Here is a 21,170-nt window from a genome sequence, read left to right as displayed (position 1 = left end):
GCACCTCAGTCGTGGTATTGAAGGTGGGAGAGAGCGCTGTACATTCACTCCCCCCACCCACAATCCCTGCCGGTACGAGACTCGAACCCGCAACCTTTGGGTTACGAGACCGACTCTCTAACCATTAGGCCACGACTTCCCCAACTTGAATCCGTTATTTGAAATAGAAATCTTTTGTAACATTATTAATATATTTTAATTAACTTAACTGAGTCCTTGCTAAATAAATGTATTATAAAAAATAAAAAAAAGCATACAGACCCCAAAATCTCAAGACAATGTCTGTTTTGAACAATTTATTGTGCAGTATGTACAGATCCTCCTATTAAAACACTTCATACATTATGTACAGCAAGTTAATTTAGATATTTGGTTCATGGATATCTTTTAGCCGTAACCAAAGTCGATCTAGGAAAATAATCTATGATGTAGCACTAGAAATAATGAAAATACACAAAGAATGGGAAAACATCAAATTTTAAGGGCACATAAGAAATCAACAGACCGTGTTCCTCTGAGAGACAAAAATCACATTCAGAGAGGAAAGTCTCAACAATACTCGAGTCAGACGTCACAGCGGACTTTTAAGGTGCAAGGCTTTTATCCTTTCTATCTTCACGCTTGGTTTTCCATGATACCTTCCGTACACGTTACACTGACAAATCCTCCATACAGCGGGAAGTGCCTTGATGTGCCTCATTTAAATTAACATCTAAGAACTCATGAACTTTCCTCAGATAATCTGACATCTCAACATGCCAAGTGCCCAAGAGTCCGTAAGAAGCATTTCTACTGTCAGAAGGCAATTAACGATTTAAATGGATCCCATCATCAGTGGTCAGGAGTGTTAGTGGTCTCCAGTTTACGCAGGCGACGTCGTCTCAACTCGGCGGCATTTGGCTCACCATCATCCTCATCTTCCTCCTTCCTGTCTTTGTCCACTCCTGTGGTTGAGTCTGGTAGAGAAAAGCCTGTAGCTTCATTTACAGATCCATCTATGAGCAAGAGAATACAATGACTCTGATATATATATATATATATATATTTTCTTCTTTCTTTTGAATGATAATGTATCATGGTTTCTATAAAAAAATATTAAGTAGCACAACTATTTTCAACATTTATAATAATAAGAAATGTTTCTTAAACAGCAAATCTGCATATTAGAATGATTTCAGAACAATCATGTGACACTAAAGCCTAGTCATTCGAGAAGTTGTGGCATCATTCTACTCACCGCTCTGAGCCTCGTTCTCCTGACTGGGAGTTTCCGTGTTGCCCGTGGAGGAAGAGGACTCCGCATTCACTGATGTACTCGTCTCACCAGCATTGTTTTCTGATCTTGGAGGACTAAACAGAAAGTAAAAGAAAGAAAGAAAATACGGTGATTTCAGAAGTAGGAACTGGACGTGCCACTTTTTAATCACACCTCAGGCCATGTTTGCACACCTTAACGTAGCCACCGTGCTGAGGTAGTGGTGAATGTTGAGCATGGCGGCATCCAGCAATGTGTGGATGTTGTGAAGGCACTGCAACCTGGCTTCCAAACCTCGCCTGCCCTCCTGCTCCAGTTCTCTGAGCTCGGCCTCGGACATGGTAGACAGAGTCGATGGAGGCGGTGGCATGGATGACACTAATAAACAAAGAGGTCACAGATTACTCAAATATATCAATTTTTCAATGATGTATAAACGATTAATCGTGATTAATCGCATCCAAAATAAAAGTTTTTTTTTACATAACATATGTGTGTGTTGTGTATATTTATTATGTATATATAAAGACACACACAAACAGCATATATTTTGAAAATATTTACACGTATTTACATGTCTATATTTATATTATAAATATATTTAATATATAAACAACATTTTTCTGAAATATATACATGCATGTGTGTGTATTTATATATACATAATAAATATACACAGCACACACACATACATTATGTAAACAAGAACTTTTATTTTGGATGCGATTAATCGCTTGACAGCACTAATTATTAAAATGCCGCAATTTGACCGCTCTAACATACTAAAGGGTGGAGGTGGAGGCATCGGCAGCCATGGAGCTGATGGGAAAGGTGGAGGCATGGAGAAGGGGAATCCAGGCATTGCTCCGGGAGCAGCAGAGGCACTGTCTGCATTCGGCTGGGTCGAGCTGCTGGCTCCTGATTCTACATGACACAACGTGAAAATTATGATGAGAATCATGGGTATTCTAGCTTTTCACAGTGAGGCAGAACAGATAAGAGCTGCTGACCTGCTCCCTGGGCCTGTGTTGCAGCGGCGCTGGTCTGTGGAGCGTCAGTAGCTGCCTGTGCACCTGGGGCAGCAGGAGGAGGCGCGCCTGGGAAGGGACCCCAAAAGGGAAACAGACCTGGAGGAAACTGAGGCAGCATACCTGGAGCGACTGCACAGAAAAGGAAGCATGATTTACGGTGCACAAACAGCCAAACATCAGCAGCTTCGATCGGCCAGGTCTTGGTGTTTTTACCATTGACAGGTGGAGGTACGGGGGCATTAGCAGGAGCAGCAGGGGCAGGTGCTTGTGCAGGAGCTGGGGCAGGAGTCTGGTTGGGCTGGGACGCTCGGAGGACATCCATACGACAGGTCGGACACGTCTGCTGTCTTTGGAACCATGAGCGAAGGCAACTACAATGAGAGGAACAAACTATTCAGAATATGCATGCAGATGTCAACACCAAAGAGACTGATTTTTTCCATAAACAGTGGAAGTGAACCTTGAGTGAAAGATGTGGTTGCACGGCAGTTTCTTGGCTCCAGTCACCATCTCTTCTCTGCAAATGATGCACACATTGTCGGTGGCTTGCAAGTCTTCAGGGGTGGCATCTGGATAGCTGTAACAAAGCATGGCAGACAGTGATAAATAATTTAAAAGTATTACGAAAACTATTAACATATACTAAACATATTAAAAACACTGCACAACACAAAAAAACACTAAATATACAATAGTAATAGATAAAAACGTTGTAAGAATAATTAAACTGTAAAAAATAAATATAAATACAATTCTTCTAAAAAATAATTAAAAATTGAAAAAAGAAAAGAAAGTGAAGACTACAAATATTAAACATGGCCCAATATTAAGAATAATTAAAATGCACAATAAAATAAACAAATACAATTTTGGTAACACTTTATTTTAAGGTGTCCTTGTTAAACGTTACATGTGCTTGCTATTATAGTTACAATTATGCAAAATTACACGCAAGTAACCCTAAGCCAAACCCTAATCATATAGTAAGTACATGTAGTTAATTATTATTACTCAGTACTTAAATATATAATTACACTGTAGCAAGGACACCTTTAAATAAAGTGTAACCACAATTGTTCTAAACAAATGTAAACTGAAAAAAATACAAATAAAGAAATGAATACTAAAAATATTACACTGCATTGTTAATAAAAAAAACACTTGCACATTAAAATATGTTAAAGCAATAAGCTCCAAGAAGCCGTGGTTTACAGTGAATTTATAACAGCTAAGTTGTTATTCCATATACGTAGTAAGGTTTCACAGAATAAAACAGAGCAAATGAAGTGTAATGATATTAATAAAAACAGTATTCTTCCACCAAACAATGTAGTTCCTCAGAAACAGTTGTGGTTCCAACAAAGTGGTTGCCGAGCAACACACAGAAGTAAACAAAGGTGTATGTTTGTAGTGTAAACTTGCTGGTTGAGCTTCGAACGCAGCTCAACCAATCAGAATCAAGGACCAGAACAATCCATGTTATAATTCAGATTATTTCAGAGATACAGAGTATATATGTTTTTAATTTTAAACTGCAAAAACAAATTATTAAATACTGAAAATAATAAACATGGCAATACTAACAGAATTAAGTGCACAATAAAATAAAGAAATGCAACTAAAAAAAATTACTAATAAAAAAATAGTAAACATTAAACTGCACTACACTAGTCAACACTTGAAGTGGATCAAAACCTTTCATCAAAGTTGTCCTAAAACCTAAAACAAAATGTGTTCTTGTCTTAGGACAACTTTGATGAACTTTTTTGATCCACTTCAAATGTTGACTACTGTATATTAATGAAAAAAAAAAAAAAACACATAAAAAATATTTAAAATGACTTCAGAAAGATACTCACAGAGTATTCATATTACGAATGGCTCGTCGAGACATGATGGCGTCTGTTACTGCCTTCTTGAATTGCCTGAAAAGACAAACATATTGCACACGACAAAAGAATAAGACAAACTGTTCTAATTGTTGACAAAACTTAACAGCACAGCTGGAATCTGATGATTTATCACTCACCTCATTGCGAGATACATGGGTCGAATGGCAAACAGAGGGAAGGTGTGCACTTTTATCATTATGGTCATGAACGCCATATACAAAAGCACCTTGATGAAACCTGAAGGATAAATGTAACATCAGTCAATCTGTGAATAGGCAATATGGAAACATCCATAAAAGCTATGGCTCTCTAGGATGTACCTGTAAAGAGCTCTGTGTAGAGCATGTAGACGGCCTTATTGTCCCACGGATTCTCACTCTGCAGATCAACTGTATGTAAGGTGTACTTGATGAAGGTGGTGAGGACCACAGTCATCAGAATTGCATACTGAAAGACAAGCAGAAAGCCATTAATATTTTAAAAACTCTAGTGGTATAATATATGGTCTGATTTCTACACTGCTCAACTGCTAACACGACAGATGACATACTGTACTTCAACAAGTTATGGGACATGTGATAAGGTTTAGGTCAATAGTCCTTTCATTAATGAAATGTATTTTGCAGGATCTCACTCAAACAAAAAAAATGTTGCTCACCTCAAATCCAAAAACCAGCTGCACTGAAGCTCCTCTTGTTATAATGCTGTGACTCGCATGATTGACAAACAGAAAGTCCAACACTCCCAGCAACACCATTAGAGCTGCAGCAGAGAGACAAGAACATTAGTGATGCAATAACCACAACGATGAGTGCAAATAAGGTAGTCTAATGTCAAATGCCATTAAATTCAAGATACAGGTGCAGCTCAAAAATTTGCATGTCCGAAAAATGAGTTAGCAAATTAGTTTCATATATAAAAGGGAAGTAAGAGATAAAGTTGGTGCTGAAGAACACAGGCTGAAGCAAATCCAGTGATAAATTACTCACAGAGAACTCTGAAGTGGAAGACCCATGAGATATTTGGACTCCTTTCCATCTAAAAATAAAATAAACAATGAAAACCGTTAAAAAATAAAATAAAAATAAAACGTCATTTTTTTCCCAGATTAGACATAACCTCTCAACTGCTCACAAATAAAAATAAAATATGAAAATATATTAAAAAAATAAATTAATTTTCTAATGAAATAAAACGTAATCTATCTATCTATCTATCTATCTATCTATCTATAAAATCAGATGTAACCTCACATTTAACAACAAAATATGAAAACATTTTTCAAAAATAATAAATTAGCTGTGTTAAGCTAACTGAGACTTGTTATAGCACTTGCATATCATTGCTCTTTTGTTGATTTTGATTGTTTCCATTGTCCTCATATGTAAGTCGCTTTGGATAAAAGCATCTGCTTAATGACTAAATGTAAAAAAAATGTAATAAATAAATAAATATATATAAACTGTAATAAATACTATTTTTCCAAACGAGATGTAACCTCTCAATGATCTAATAATAAAATATGAAAACATTGTATTCAAAAACAATAGATTAAATCTTTATAATAAAATACATCTATAAAATATAATAAATAACAGAGATTTTTTTTTTCTTCTCCATCTCAGTGTTCACTCACAAAGTCCACCCTGTCTTCAGCCAGCCAGTGGAAGCACTTGAGGAAAAGCAGCAAAGTGAAAAGGGCCACAAAGCGAGGAGAGAAATCATCCCTGAAGACTGTAAAGGCTAAACAGGTCTCGGTCACCGCATACCAGGAGCGTTCAATCAGATGCTAAAAACAAACAATATACAAATGAGAATGACAAAAAAAACGAATTTCCTGCCTTTCCACACTTTGCAAATTTAGACACCAACCTCCATTTCAGCAGCTCTCAGTTGCCCAAAAAAAACTTTCCGCATTAATTTCCCCAAAAGGAAAACCAAAACGAAAGCCTGAATGTATAAAACCTACCGAAGAAATAGTAGACAAGTCAAATCACAGAGTTTACAGTCCCTTTCCATAAAGATCTGACATTAAATAAACGGATGACAACTTACTGCCATGCTAGGGCTGCTTTTAGTGAGGTATACCACAGTGGGGTAGAACTGGTGCTTGAGGAAGTATGCATGAGCAACCACTGCGCCAGTCAGCACCAAACTGGTGCCTGTCGCAAGAGCGGCTCGCACCATCTTGCACTACAGAGGAGAGAGAACAAATAAATCAGAACGACATGAGGTTCAGACTGAATCAATGATGAGGGCAAAAACATTTCAACATAATGTTGACAGGCCAGTATTATAACACCATTCATATGCTGTAAAAATGAATGCTATTTATATGTTTAGGAAAGACATTTCCAGTAGTGCTGGGCGGTATACCGGTTCACACCGAATAACGGTTTTTATTTTTGTTATGATATGAATTTTGAAAATACCGCAATACCGGTATTTAATGTCGCTTAAACAACGTTGAGGGAACAGCTTTATGTGTAATATCACATGCACTTTTTTGTTTGTTGGTTTTTTTTAGTCACTCAGACGCAGGCAGTGCGCTGCATGAGACAAAAAAGTAATATAGCCAAAACAACCGCATAGCCGCTCTTTAGTGTAGATGCATGTTGATTTTATCAGAAGATGCCGCGATTATAAATGAGAGTGACTCCTGGTTAACATGTATTAAAAGGGGTCGTGTTTAGTCACAATTTAGTGTGGTATTTTTTGACAATAGTCACTCATCATGACAGTAAAATAGGGCATTCTAAGTCAATATACTGCAGTATTTCCTCTCTCACTCAGTAGAAAATATGGTTAACACCCGGTCATGCATGAAAAAAAAATACCGTCATGTACCGTGAAACCGGTATAATTTTGAAAAATACCGTGATATAAATTTTTGGTCATACCGCCCAGCACTAATTTCCAGTAAACTGAAGTGAAAGTAAGGGCCCAAGTTACAGTATGCATATGCATTAAACAACTAGGCCTATCACACACATTCCTAAGAGCACGAATGAGCTAAATTAAGCTTTTGTTACACTGTATTATGTATAATTTGTCTGTTAAATGGTTGGCTACAGACTCTGTTTGAAAGCAGCACCAGTTAGCTGCACAGTTGAAGGCTACGAAAGACAGTATGACAGCTGTAATTAATCTACGATACCGACATTAAACACTAACTAAATCCGCCACAGCATGTTTTAATAACCGACCATATGTTGCTATGTATGAAGTCGGGAGTGGACTGGCCGACTAGTTAGCTAGAGCAGTCATTACCTTCAGCCGCAGCAATCCGCTATTTCTGCTTTAGAGAGATGGCCTATGTTGAGCTTCGCTACTAATAACTGCGTCTTGTGTCTATCCTTCCATCTAAAGCAATCGTGTCGCTTCCAATCTCTTGTAGTCGCAGCCGCTCGACTGTTACGTGTTTATTTTTCGCTTGCTCTCGAGAAAGGCCACCTCACTTCCGATGAGCGTTCATTCCTGCCGGAAGAGTGAGGACAGCGCAGCAGCTTGAACCGAGCAGAGTTTCGCTTTCAAAATAAAAGCTTACGAAACGTTCATCAATCAAAGACAAATACGTCAATCCGACTAGACAAGTTTGTTCGTTTCCATGAATAGGTTCTTTCGTTTTCAAATAAATTTTTTTATTTTCAATGGTTTTTAAATATATACAGCTTTACATTAAGATAATCAAATAACATTAAGTAGGAAAATAAATAAATAATATGAAGTATTAAATTGTTATAAATTAATTAACATATTTTACAGCTTTCTTTTTTTCTAATATAATTTTTAGGTATTGGTGAATTTCTGCCTTTAAAACAAAGACTTATTCCCCCATATTTACAGTTATTATATTTATTATACTAAATTTAGCTAAAATAAGTAACAGATTCATACCCCTTATGATAAGACATGACATAAGTGACATAAAATACAGTTGAAAGCTGGGCGTGATGTAATCTTTAATAAATTAATTAGTCTGTCCAAAAACCGAATAAGGACAACTCCAAAATAAATTATAATTTAATTATCAAAAATATCAATATCACAATTAGATAGATAGATGTTTAAAGATGTTTTCTTTGTACTGTTTGACTATTCCAAATAGAATATGGGAAAATTTTACATAATTAATTTATGTTTCCTGTTAGCTAAATTTCACATTCATAAAAGTTTACTGGCTCTAAACCTTTCTTTTCTTTATTCAGAGTTGACCTATAAACTATCCAATGTTCCATTAATCCAAAAGTAATGAAAACGGTATCTTTATATTCATCCTTTTGTTTTTATATACATTTTAAAAAAGCACTCCGAAGTGCTGATCTGAATCAAATGATACACGATATGTGCTCCGAAGTTCCGATCTGAATCAAAAGATTCGCGAACCCGCTCTGAAGTTCCGATCTGAATCAAAAGATTCGCGAACCCGCTCCGAAGTTCCGACCTGAATCAAAAGATTCGCGAATCCGCTCTGAAGTTCCGCTCTGAATCAAAATATGAATTTATACCCATGTTGTACATTATGCTGTACGCCATGGATGAGCGCTTTATGGTGCATTATGGCATTCTCTAGCTGTTGAGCGCGCACCAGTTGTAGACTCGTTTTTGCAGTGCATTGTGGGATTGAATGAGTGCACTCGAGAACGTCCACTATGGTTTCGGACACCACTAAAAATGGCTGTTCCCTCAAATAGTGCCCTATTTAAGGGTATAGGGGGCGATTTCGGACACAGCCAAAGATTTGCAAACCCAATCTGTTCCAATCTAAATCAAATGATTTGCGATGCATGCTCCGAGTTCTAATCTGAATCAAAATATTTGTGAACCCGCTCCAAAGTTCCGATCTAAATCAAATATATTCGCACTCTGCACTCGAAGACCCGATCGAATCTTCGCGATCTGCACTCCGTCCGGTCCCGATCTGAACCAAAAGATTCGTGAACCCGCTCCGAAGTTCCGATCTAAATCAAATAATTTGTGATATGCATTCCGAAGTCCCAATCTAAACAATTCGCGGAACGTGCTCCCAAGTTGAACCATCATTTCTGATTGGTACTCAGAGCACGTATCACGAAATGATTCGCAGACCCGCTCTGAAGTTTTGATCTAAATCAAATGACTCACTCCGAAGTCCCGATATGAATCATTCACGATACGCTCCGAAGTCCCGATCTGAATCAAATGATTCTAGATACGCGATCCGATTGGAGCGCTTCGAAACAGTGAATCATTTTGGGACGCAATGGTTTAACTGCTTCGGAGTTTTGAAAAGCTCCGTTTCACCCATCATGCTTTTTAAAATCATTACAAGCGATGTCGAAATTCGAAAATGAAAGACTCTTTTTATCTGTTTTTTTGCTAGTGAATCAAGTTTGAGTTTGAATCAAACAGAGCGGTTCCAGCGTAAATGACTCACTCAATATAATCGGTTTGTCTCTTCCGCTGCTTTTTGTGTCTTCAGCCATGTTTACGCAATTCTGTCAGTACTACAACTGGTTTAGGCTTAACTTTGTGTATAATGATCGAATTTGTAACTTAATTCACTAGACTATATTTTAAATAGCTTGACCACTGCAATTCAGCTAGTGACAGGAAATCAGTTAAAAAAACATCCAGTCATCATCTCATACCATAGAAGTGAAGGTTAAATTGATCAGTATTTGTAATAAATATTTGAAAAATTATTGTTGTACCTGACTGTATTAGTCTACAGGGTGATAGTCCATGTAAAAGAGCAAATGGGAGAAGCAGATCAACACAAAATAGAGATGATTAGATAGATAGTGATAGAAAGTGGTCATACAATGAAACCTGAAACAAGACATCTTTAACTAGAGGTCGCTGTTGTTCGTCAGATATTAGTGCGAGAGCGCACATTATCAAGAGCAGTGTTGGGGAAAGTTACTTTTAAAAGTAATGCATTACAATATTGCGTTACTCCATTAAAAAGTAACTAATTACGGTACTTAGTTACTTTTTATGGAAAGTAATGCGTTACGTTACTTTTGCGTTACTTTTAAAATCTGGACAGGGCTTGCTTGTTTGTTTTTAAAATAAAAAAGTTCTGAAGAAAGCCGAAAGACTTAAATTGTCTACAATAACTAGCGAACTGTCCAAGTTAGATGTTTCTTATGCCTCTTCATCTGGCTTCGTAGTCACAATGGCTTTGAGGGAATTAAACGTCATGGATTAGCTCACAAACTTTCTCTATATGCCGATGACCTTTTATTATTTATTTCAAACCCCGCTACCTCTCTGCCCCCAATCTTGGATATTTTAGACAAATTTAGCCGAATATCTGGCTACAAGATAAATTTGCAAAAAAGTGAACTTTTTTTTGTTCATTCTCAAGCTAAAAAACTTCCTAGATCATCGTTACCCTTCAAGATTGCGTCTGACGGTTTCAAATACCTGGGGGTCTTTTTTACAAACTCTTACAATACTTTATTTGCAAGCAATTTTCAACCACTTGTGGATAAATCAAAGCTGGACATGTGTAGATGGGCCTCTCTGCCTTTATCCCTTGTAGGCCGCATTAATTTGGTTAAAATGGTTATTTTGCCTAAATTTCTTTATCTCTTTCAACACTTACTAATGCGTTACTTTACTAGTTACTTGAAAAAGTAATCTGATTACGTAACTCGCGTTACTTGTAATGCGTTACCCCCAACACTGATCAAGAGCAGTCTTGCTGTTTATATAACTGATTTTTTTTTTTCATTTTGTTTTACTTTTCTGATTGAAAAGTAAATACATTAATAAAACGACCCAGTCCATCCGGACGTTATTGCGTTTTTAATGGTTAGTTATTATTATGGATAAACTGGTCTGGTAACACTCTTAACACTCCACAAATTCACACTGATGTCTGCACTTCTCACTTCTGTACTCAGAAAACATTTTGGTCTGATCGTTCTCATGCGAACAGACAGAGAGATACAGCAGGGTCACAAATCTGACAAGCAAAATCTATTCTATTCTAAACAGAATGGCTTTAATGTGGTCTAAATTCACTGTTGATGTCTAAACATCTCATCTCCTCTGTTTTATATCCTAGAAAGCATATCGTTTTGATGTGAACAGAAACATACAAGAATGACAGGAATACGAGACGAGGTTCAAGAAGGGTAATTCTGTCTAGGAAAGTACGAAACTATTGGGTTACAGATTTTCACAGGAACTTGTACTAAAAATACTCCGTGTCTTGTCCAGTAGAGGGAACCAAATAACAGACATCAATGTCCAGTTTAGTCTCCATGAGCACTGATTCCACTTTCAGAATCTGTTTGTATAAAACAAGTACAATCATGCAACACTAATGAAATCTACTACACTATGCACTTTTGTGTTTTCTATGTTGGAGAAAACAGACACATGCAAGGACATAATGTGCTAGCCAACAGCTGTGGATTTAAACGTTAAAAGTCTCAGTCCATATGGCTCACATGTAGAGCAACAGCTTTCATTTGTCATCATAAAACATCAAATGAGCACAAATTTTTCAGATAAAAGAACTTTATTTAGAAGCAGTAACTTTGATTTGCCTTAAGGCAAAAGATGCTATAAAAAGGAAATATTTGTAATGAGCTTCGAGTCTAACAGTAAACATATAAATGAAAATATGCCTTGCGAATAACAGGGATTAGACAACATTGCAATTAAAAAGATTCTCATAGAACTAGGAAATTGCCATTTTCAACTGGTGTAAAGTGAAGTAGAGATACATGAAAGCACGTCAGTTTCATCTACTACATTACCTACAGTTAGAGAAAATCAGTCATACAAGCATCATTTTAAAACAATTGTATGCAAAAAACAAACAAACAAGAAGGTAATTGCTAAAGCAGTAGTTAGTCCATTTTGTGTCACTGCCTAGAATTTTCCTCAGCTAGATGTGCTTGTAGCCCCAGTTCATTCTTCTCGTTCTGACTGCCGCAGGATCCGGTCACCCTTCTGCAGGTAGTGTAAACAGTTCAGCCCTTAATATCTCCTTTTCTTTCAAAAGTGAAGAAAAAAAAAGAAAAGAAAAACCAAAAAAAAAAAAAGACTCTCCCAGCCCAGTATCTTCATTATGAGACAGAAGAGATGGGGTTCAGAGGAGAACCCATTTGTGTTAGGACTTTATCCAGCCATTGGAGGGGACCGTGAAGATGCACTTCTATCCAGCAAGGGGTGCTCGTCACATCTTGTCTGTGATACTCTGCGCCCCAGCCCTAAAAAAACAAAAACAAAAATACAAGTTCATGTAAGAAGTTGGTGAATAACCATCTGAAAACTGCTCATCAGTGGTGATACTCGTACCTTTACAAAGCTCATGCGGATGGTGCACATCTTGGTGAGCTCGTAGACGGCCTCGAATCCGTGGTTGACAGACTGAGCGAGCAGCTGAGCGAATTCTTGGTTGTTGAAGATCTTAAGGCTGCAGCCGCTGGGGATTTTGCAGACAGTTGTCGGGTGGAAGCCATGATGGTAGTTGCAGTTTCGACTCTGGACGAAAATGCTGGTGTCACTCAGACACTCTGCATACACTTCTCCTCCAACATAATACAGGTGGACACCTGAGGGAGAAGAGATTGTCGTAAATGTACTTCTGAAATATTCTATTATATTTAGTTTGTTTAAATTAACATTTGGCTTTATAAAAATCTGCACATTCTGCGCAGGATTAAAGGGGTCATATGATGTTGCCCAAACAAAGTAGTTTCGCTTTCACAACGAAAAAGTGTCACACACCGCGCGGCCTGAGTGAGCGGAGGCCGGAGGCCTAGAGTGAGCCGTGGCCTAGAGTATGCGGAGTGAGCAGCGGCCGGCGGATTCGACGAAGGAGCGTCCGGCGGGCTTGCGGCAACCACATGTGACGACCCCGGGCTGGACTCCGCTTCGTCCACAGTTAAAGCCGATCCGGCGATCCACAGCACGGCCTTCACGACATGGCGGCAACAACAATACTACAGCGAGAATAAAAGTTACGCCTTCTTTCTTTGCGTGAACATTTGGGCGGCATTATGAAAAAATCTTCCCACATCGTGACGTAGACGAAGACGTAGATGTGGGGGCGTGATAGAACGAGCCATTTTAGGTAGGCGTGGTTGACTCTTAACTTTTATAAAGAATATCTCTTTGGATTTGAGACTTTAGTCTTTGCAACTTTACAGATCTTCTTTATGCACCAAGAGCTTGTAACACTCCAAAGAGAAAGGAAAAATTGAAATCGCATCATTTATTTCAATAGTGAATCATAACACAGTCCAATAATGATTCACCATTGTAATCAAACATGTTCACTTTGAGAACATTTAACTTTTTAGGTGTGGAGATGATTAATTGTTAATCATTGTAATATTAACACAATTGTCTTTGTTACTAAACCAGATCATGCCAACATGAATCATCTAAAAACTGATGGAAAAAAGTGTCTTGCTTTTAAAGGCCCATGCACACCAAGGACAAAAACTATAATGTTTATTATAAAATATTATAGTCAATCTAATTTTATGAGAATAGGGAAGTCTACATCACAAGCTATAACCAGAGGAACAATATAATTCAAATCACTTTCAAAACAATTTTTATCCAGATGAACGCTAAAAACAATCAGAATCCACCCGAATTTAAAGATCACAATCATTTAAATTGGCAAAAACACAAAAAAATAAATAACAGCACATGCTCATAATAAACCATTAGACAATTATTGTCAGTTGGTGTGCATGCCACATAGTTATCAGTATAGTTATCTTTTTTTGGTGTGAATGGGCCTTAAACAGGGTAAAGGTTGTCATTATTGGTCCTAGTGCTGACAAACCTTTGCCACTGTGTTATTTTAGTATTATTTATTCACTATTATAATTTTTATTCCTATTATTTTTAGTTTTCACTTACATTTTTTACTTTTTTGTAATTTTATGTGCTTTGGTCATTTTATTACTTCATTTTTTATATTTTAAATGTTTGAATATATTTTTTAAGTTTAAATAAGTTCAATTAGTAATTCTAGAACTTCAACTTCAGTTACTTGACAAGGCAACATTTCTAATGTTCGTTTAGTTTTTCACCTAATATTTAGCTATATTTAAATTAACAAAAAATGTTTTTAATAACTTTAGTTAATGATAACATCACTGCTTTGCAGAAGGTTAAAGTCATGTCCCACTGGGTTTCCAGGACTGAGTGACAAAGCAGATTAATAACCGCATGCATACCTTTGCCAATATGGCGACGAGTGTTTTCAATAGTGGAGTTGCGATTGACGTTGGAGAGCAGGCCCAGGCAGAAGCGGTTCTTGTTGTTGGATGGGTCAGTGAATCCATCAACCAGCACGCTGGTGGAGGAAGCGTGGTAAGCCTCTCCTACACGATTATTCAGCTCATAGTACACGATAGAGCACCAGTGACTGGGCTCCTCGTACTCCACTGGCTGCACATCTGAAAGAGGAAAATAAAACAAGACCTTGAGCTGAAGCCATCTATTGTTTCAACTTGCTCAGATACTTCACCACATCAGCTAGATAAACATTCTGGAGAGATTAGAGGGGGATACCGAGCCAAAAGGATTTAAAGATTACAACAGGCAAACGGTGTTAGAAATTCAGGCTCAGTCATGATGACAATGTTTTTAACTACAGAGCGTGTTAGTTTGACTTTGCTTTAAAACAAAAAAAATGGCAAGAGCATTCTCAGTGTTGTGACCTCTAATCGGACTGTCTGGCTTTACACAAGTGCCATGCACATATTTTATTTTGGTCTGCCGCACAACAAACTTGTGTTTCCAAAGTACCAGGTTGCTACAATGAAAGCGTCTGACGAAGAACTAGTCATTTAATTTGATTTGTGCAAAGAGTGAACTGTTTTTGGTCATTTTACTACAGTAATAACCATTTGCAAACAATATAATGCAATGCTATTTAACTCTAGAGAGGAGAATTTTGCTACAGATATGCAGAATATTACGATAGATTTTTGTCTTAATGCATGTTTGAATAAATCCATGATGAAAACAAGTTATGACAGCCACCATTTGAATGTTTAAACTTCAAAAACAAATTGGAGTGGAAATAAGTATATCATTAAATAGACATCAATTTTTAACTGTGTGTTAATTACTGCATTTAAAAATAAAAATCGCAATTGGATTTTGGACTGTTGTGAATTTTAACCTCTTATATTTCATTTCCTGTATAACTGGGTGGCTCTTTGCAAGAATGGCCAAAATATTTTTACTTTTATGGCTGTATTTATAGTTTCTGCAAGGCCATTGGTAATATAGGCCAATATTTCCGCTATGAAACATGCCATAGACAGACATACACGCATACTTCTGTAATGAACAAGCTACATGACAATACTCAGATTTGAGGGAGTTTTTTTTTTATTTTTTATATGTTCTTTGACATCACACCTGGATTACTTCTGAATGGGACGTCAATAGATTCTTACCCCCTCTGGGCATGTTCTGAGGAACCATGCTGCTGCCAGTCTCCATGGACTGAGACCCGTCCTGTCCCATCTGTTCATCTGGAGGCATGTAGGCAGGAGGAGGGGTATCAGCTGGTAAAGAGACACCACAGAGCGATAGCGGTCAGACGATGAGGCCTGCTGCAAACAAATGGGCTTCCACTGCAATCCCCTGGAGCCTGAATTCTGATGATTCTTTACAGGAAGCCGCTTCGCATCTTATGGAAACCTTTTAGTGTCAGATTTCGCAAATCCTTTACATCAAACACCCACCTCTGTACAATAATACAGATATTCATGATGTGGAAACAACAGCTATTTAAAGCGGGCTTTTTTTTGTTGTTGACAGTATCATCTGGGCTAGTTTCAATATGTATTTGGACACATATATTGTTTAGAAGTATCTGTTTTACCACTAAAAAGCAAACAGAACAGCAAAATATATTTGAATGCAATCTCTTCCAGAAACGGTTTATGGCTAACAAAAAAAAAAATCATATTTTATTGTTTATTGAACATATAAGAAACTAAATTATGCTGTATTTCCTTTGGAATTTAACTGCATAAAAACGGATCCATCTGAATGAATCATTATCATCGCTGAAAGTTTGGGGTTGGTAAGATTTCATGTTTTGTTGTGATTTCATGTGATGAAAAAGTCTCTTATGATTACCAAGGCTGCAGTTATTTGATCAAAAAGTCATATTTTGTAACAGTAATATTGTATAATATTATTACAACTTAAAATGATTTTTGATGACTAAAAAAGGAAATAGAAATCTTTTGTAACATTATAAACATCTTTACTGTCATTTTTGATTAATTTAAGACATCCTTGCTGAATAAAATATACATTTCTTTTGATGCCAAACTTTTTCATGGTAGTGTTTAAATATTGAATTGTTGATGCTGTTGTGACTGCACTAGTGATTAGCCGAGACAAAAAAGCAGCTCATATTGTAAAACAGTTATTCATTCACAATGTAAATGTCAAAGCTTCAAGTGCTTCCATCACTTTAATCACCGAGGCAGATCTGAAGCTGTGATGAATCAAGTAATTTCTATGAATAAAACCAGCTTTAGTTCTAACCCACAGCGCTATAAAACATTTGCTGTCCTTCTGCCCGAGTGCACCCAGTCTACGGATGCAGGCATCAGCAAATCACTCGATACAGAATAGAGGGAGCGTGGGCCGGTGCCAAGTGATGGGCACCCAGCAGCAGGACTGAAGTCACCGGGCTTTTGTGGGCTGCTTAGCTGGCATTTCCATTGTTTACTGACAGCAATCGACACTGCACAACTCACCGTCATATCACAGGTTTATCATTCAGCGTCACACATCCGTTTGCAATCGCAGCAGCAAAGAAAATCAACACATCAGTTTGCCACTGGCAAAAACATCCCAAAAGATCCATCAATATCATGAGTGGTAGAGCTGCACGATTCTGGATAAATTGAGAATCACAATTTGTTTTGTCTCAAATAGAGATCACGATTCTCCCACGATTCTGAATTAAACTAAATAATGTATAACAAAATGTTATTGCTTCAATCTATTTAAGTATTTAATTAATTTGAATTAATTATTAAACCATTTAAAATATATGCATTTACAATATAATATTTAATACACCAATGTTTGATATTAAAAATATGAAAAATATTATTAAGTGGTTTGAATGAATGATTCAATGACTGACTCATAAATACTTCACTTGTTTCATTACTGGATGAATCAGCGTTTTTGAATGAACCTCTCGAATGAATGATTCAATGACAAATACATTTTTAAGTCACTTTTTGCCAATGTAATCGACACAAACGTTATTTGAAGCGCCAGTTACTTTCAAAAGGGCATTTGCTCTATTTTGATCGCTATCATAGACATCAATGTTTATATCTGAACTATAAACTTTCATCCCAGTATTTCTGTGATAATATGATTGACTGTAAGACAAAAATAATACTGTGTAGTTGAAAAGATTGTTTGTGAAGCGGTTTCTTACCTAAACATGCTCTCTCTGTGTCAGCGGCAGCGCGAACGCAGATTTGAATTTTCCGGTATGATTTCTTCAAAGGTTTAATAGACGTGGGCGAATCGTTATCATTTAAAAATGGGATGGCATGGGTGTTTGAGGTCGCAATCTTTTAATGATCAATCGTGCAGCTCTAACGAGAGGTGTTGTGTGTACCTCGCAGCTGGAAGGGGCTGGATGGCCCAGAGCTTGCTGGAGAGTTGGGGTAGGTGCCGCTGCTGGCGGGAGACGGAGGGTAGGGCGAGTTTGGAGAGATGGGGAAGGAGCTTCCTCCGCTGTGCTGCTGGAAGGACTCTGGGAAGGTGGCGTTGAGAGGCATGTGAGGCTCATTGTGACTCAGGTTGCGGAACTGCACCAGCAGACTGTGCTGAGGGTTGAACTCGCTGTGTCGTGGCACCAACACCGGAGGAAGCACTGAGAAAAGATAACAGTATTTTAAATATCATTCAAAGATTTAAATATTTATGGCAGAAAGAAAAAAAAGAAAAAAAAAAAGAGAGTCCTGCATCCTTGACATCTGTGTGCTGATTGGCCGACTCTGGCTCCAAGGTAATAGCTAAGGCACAACAGATCAGTTTTCTGGCTTCAACAGAAATGTGTTTTCTCTCCTGAGTGACATGTGATATCTGCCCTTGAAAAGCTCAATACAGTGCACATCTCAATCTAAGCAGAGGGCAACAGAGGTTACGGAGATCAGAAGGCCTCTGGGGGCAAAGGATATCAGATAGTCAACACGGTCTATACTGCTGGATATGCAGAGGAAATAATAGGCCACATATCCTCGCAGGGGACATATATGTTGACCAATCCACTGTTATTTTGTCTGTTTTTTGTTTGCTGGCCATCAACGACAGCTTATCGGAAGAACACTGCCTTGGCAGAGAGATGAAATCAGCTGGTAAGTATTTAATGATGTGTGATTGATCAAATGAGTTTTAACATGGTTCAACAAAAAATATTAAACTAAGACTGGTGATATACTGGTTGAAAAAACACTACACATTCAAAAGTTTGGGGATTTGGAGATTTTTTTTATTTGTTGAAAGAAATGAATACTGTTATAGTCAAGAATAAATTATATTTTAAAATATATGATAAAACATATTTTAAATAGTAATAACATTTCACAATATTGCTGTTTTTACTGTATTTTTGATCAAATAAATGCGGCTTTAGTGAACATAAGATTAAAAAAAAATTACCAACCCCAAATTTCAAACAGTAGTATTACTGAAATACTGTTACAGTTTTTTTTTTTCAATATTTAGATTTTATTTTTGTATTTTACATTTTTTATTTTAGTTTTAGTAATTTGTTTATGGTGCTTCTTTGGACATTTTTTATTTATTTATTATTATTATATATATATTTTTTTTAAATATGTCTATATTATTATTATTTTTTATTTCAGTTTTAGTTTTAATTATTTCAGTCATTTTAGTACATCAAGTAAATAAACGATCAAATGAAAATGAAAGTAAATAAAATGAGAAATGTTGCTTTGGCAACTAGCTGAAATAAAATAAATGTAAGTTATTTTTTTAATATTTTATTTTTTATTTTTAATATTTTTATTTTATTCCTGGTCACGTTTATTCAAATTTCAAGTAACAAAAATGCTTTTATGGTTTTAGCTAACTATAATTACCCTGTAGTGTACTATTATCACTTTTCCATAAATGTGCCAAGAAAATTCTTAATATGAAAAACATTTGTGTTGTAAAACATCTGTCATGAGAAGTAATATAAACACATCAGTCTTGACTTACCAGGACTTTCAACTCGTTTGTAGTGATATGGGTTGATACACACTTCTTTCTGTTTGGAACCGAACGGATACTCGCACACCTCGAGGGGTTTGAGCTCGTGATGGGACTGCAGGTCAGGCCAGCGCCACACGCGGCAGTAGATGACGTGAGGCAGGCCTTTCCTGTGGGACACCTGCAGCCGCCCATCCAGCGACCGGGGGATGGTCACACATTTGCTGGGCTGTCCGGGGCTGCTGAGGGCCTTCTCCAAGTCCTCCATGGCGCCCTTTTTCTTCTTCAGCTTCTTCACCAGGGCATCAACAGCCTTTTCCGCCCATTTTTCCTCCTCGTCACCCTGCTTCCAGCCCAGCAACCGCTTCACCGCCGGGCTGGTGAAGGAGAACAGACTGGACATGGAGGTCATAGTGCTGGGCTGCACCAGGAAGTGGGATCTGAAGCGCTCTCGGCCCGCAGTGTGCCAGGAAGATGATTATGTGTGTGTTTGTGTATGTCGGGGGGTAGGGGAGTGGACGAGCTTAGCCTTGCACGACCAAGGACAGGAAGTCGAGGCAGGACGCAGCTGCTGGTGCTCAGGGCTCAGGAAGGCCTGCAGTGAAGCGGGAAGGGGGTGGAACTGGGTCACAACCACTCCGAGAATTAGTGTAAAGGGCAATTGAGAAATTAAGGTTGAAAAAAAAACCGATGAGACGACTATTAGATATTAAAGACTAATCCATGCCAGATACTGGCTGCGGTCAGAGGCTGACACTTCGAAAAGGGGCACCTGCAACAAAAAAAGAGAAACTGACATTAGTTTGGAAATAAAATGCATGTATACGATTCATAATGATGACAAAGATCACATGGACTGTCTATCTCCTATACTATATACTTTTTGTAAAAAATTTTTTTTTTTGCATGTGACGTTCATGACCTCCTTATATGTGACCCTGGACCACCGTCATCATTTTTTGAAATTGAGATTTATACATCATCTGAAAGCTGAATAAATAAGCATCGATGTATGGTGTGTTAGGATAGGACAATATTTGGCCGAGATACAACTATTTGAAAATCTGGTGCAAAAAAAAAAAAAGTAAATATTGAGAAAATCGCCTTTAAAGTTGTCCAAATGAAGTTCTTAGCAATGCATACTACTAATCAAAAATTAGGTTTTGATATTTACGGTAGTAAATTTTACAAAATATCTTCATTGAACATGATCTTTACATAATATTCTAATGATTTTTGCATAAAAGAAAAAAAATGATAATTTTGACCCATACGATGTATTGTTGGCTGTTGCTACAAATATAGCCGTGCTACTTATGACTGGTTTTGTGGGCCAGGGTCACATTATCATCTGACAAGATTAGGGCTGTTTAGTACTGCATCGCATGTCTTCAATGAGAAGAGGAAGGGGTGATTGTTGCTGGTTACTGTATGATGATTGAAATCGCAAAATGGCCTTAAACAATTAGTAAATAAACTGCAGAACGTTATGTTTTCTAATACCTGCGCGCATTGCATGTATTCTGACAGCGCTGCACGAACTCGCATCAGATCTGCTTGTTAACCAGGGTTCAAAGTCCAAAGCGCGATGAAAATCTGCGCTGATACAGTCGTCCGTTGCTCCGACACATTTTTATGAATTTTTACAAGGCATGTGACAATGCGATACGTACGACGTATTCATAATGAGACTCATTTATAACTCTGTTATCAACAAAAATAAGCATTGAGGTCTTCCTGCGC

At 37.4% G+C, this 21,170-nt stretch overlaps 2 protein-coding genes across 5 annotated transcripts in view; both read right to left on the bottom strand.

Annotated features, from left to right (window-relative positions):
• Positions 1 to 279: 279 nt before the first annotated feature.
• LOC107664765 (E3 ubiquitin-protein ligase synoviolin) lies at positions 280 to 7,686 on the bottom strand. Of its 3 annotated transcripts, none has more exons than XM_016455414.1 (16): positions 7,449 to 7,686; positions 6,234 to 6,371; positions 6,051 to 6,143; positions 5,815 to 5,967; positions 5,168 to 5,216; positions 4,837 to 4,940; positions 4,499 to 4,625; positions 4,316 to 4,415; positions 4,146 to 4,211; positions 2,747 to 2,863; positions 2,500 to 2,657; positions 2,266 to 2,415; positions 2,039 to 2,179; positions 1,450 to 1,633; positions 1,238 to 1,350; positions 280 to 995 (listed from the first exon to the last, which is right to left on the bottom strand). In XM_016455414.1, the coding sequence occupies exons 2-16, from the start codon at positions 6,363 to 6,365 to the stop codon at positions 832 to 834; spliced, it is 1,851 nt and encodes a 616-aa protein (XP_016310900.1). In that variant the 5' UTR covers positions 6,366 to 6,371; positions 7,449 to 7,686; the 3' UTR covers positions 280 to 831. The 3 variants fall into 3 exon arrangements, with proteins under 3 accessions (XP_016310900.1, XP_016310902.1, XP_016310901.1); XM_016455416.1 differs by having other exon boundaries at positions 280 to 956; XM_016455415.1 differs by having other exon boundaries at positions 7,597 to 7,667.
• A 4,270-nt stretch (positions 7,687 to 11,956) lies between these two features.
• LOC107664766 (mothers against decapentaplegic homolog 5-like) overlaps positions 11,957 to 21,170 on the bottom strand; it is a 16,663-nt gene continuing 7,449 nt past the window's right edge. For both annotated transcript variants that reach the window (XM_016455417.1, XM_016455418.1), the window contains exons 2-7: positions 19,437 to 20,199; positions 17,824 to 18,081; positions 15,614 to 15,724; positions 14,381 to 14,602; positions 12,480 to 12,736; positions 11,957 to 12,391 (exon numbers count right to left, since the gene is read on the bottom strand). In XM_016455417.1, the coding sequence (XP_016310903.1) occupies positions 12,248 to 12,391; positions 12,480 to 12,736; positions 14,381 to 14,602; positions 15,614 to 15,724; positions 17,824 to 18,081; positions 19,437 to 19,839 (1,395 nt within the window). In that variant the 5' untranslated portion in view covers positions 19,840 to 20,199 and the 3' untranslated portion in view covers positions 11,957 to 12,247. The remainder of the gene's footprint in view (positions 12,392 to 12,479; positions 12,737 to 14,380; positions 14,603 to 15,613; positions 15,725 to 17,823; positions 18,082 to 19,436; positions 20,200 to 21,170) is intronic.

Source organism: Sinocyclocheilus anshuiensis, unplaced genomic scaffold (genome assembly GCF_001515605.1).
Source record: "Sinocyclocheilus anshuiensis isolate Anshui unplaced genomic scaffold, SAMN03320099.WGS_v1.1 scaffold235, whole genome shotgun sequence".
NCBI classification, from domain to species: Eukaryota; Metazoa; Chordata; class Actinopteri; order Cypriniformes; family Cyprinidae; genus Sinocyclocheilus; species Sinocyclocheilus anshuiensis.
The sequence above is the reverse complement of the archived record's forward strand: the minus strand, read 5'-3'. Positions and strand labels throughout refer to the sequence as shown.

Excerpts from the sequence above, each read along its gene's own strand:
- LOC107664765 (XM_016455414.1), bottom strand. The coding sequence starts at position 6,365 with ATGGTGCGAGCCGCTCTTGCGACAGGCACCAGTTTGGTGCTGACTGGC. Across the intron at positions 6,144-6,233 it reads AAAGCAGCCCTAGCATGGCA|GTTTTATACATTCAGGCTTT; the intron begins GTAAGTTGTCAT and ends TTTCTTCGGTAG. Across the intron at positions 4,416-4,498 it reads CTACACAGAGCTCTTTACAG|GTTTCATCAAGGTGCTTTTG; the intron begins GTACATCCTAGA and ends TTTATCCTTCAG.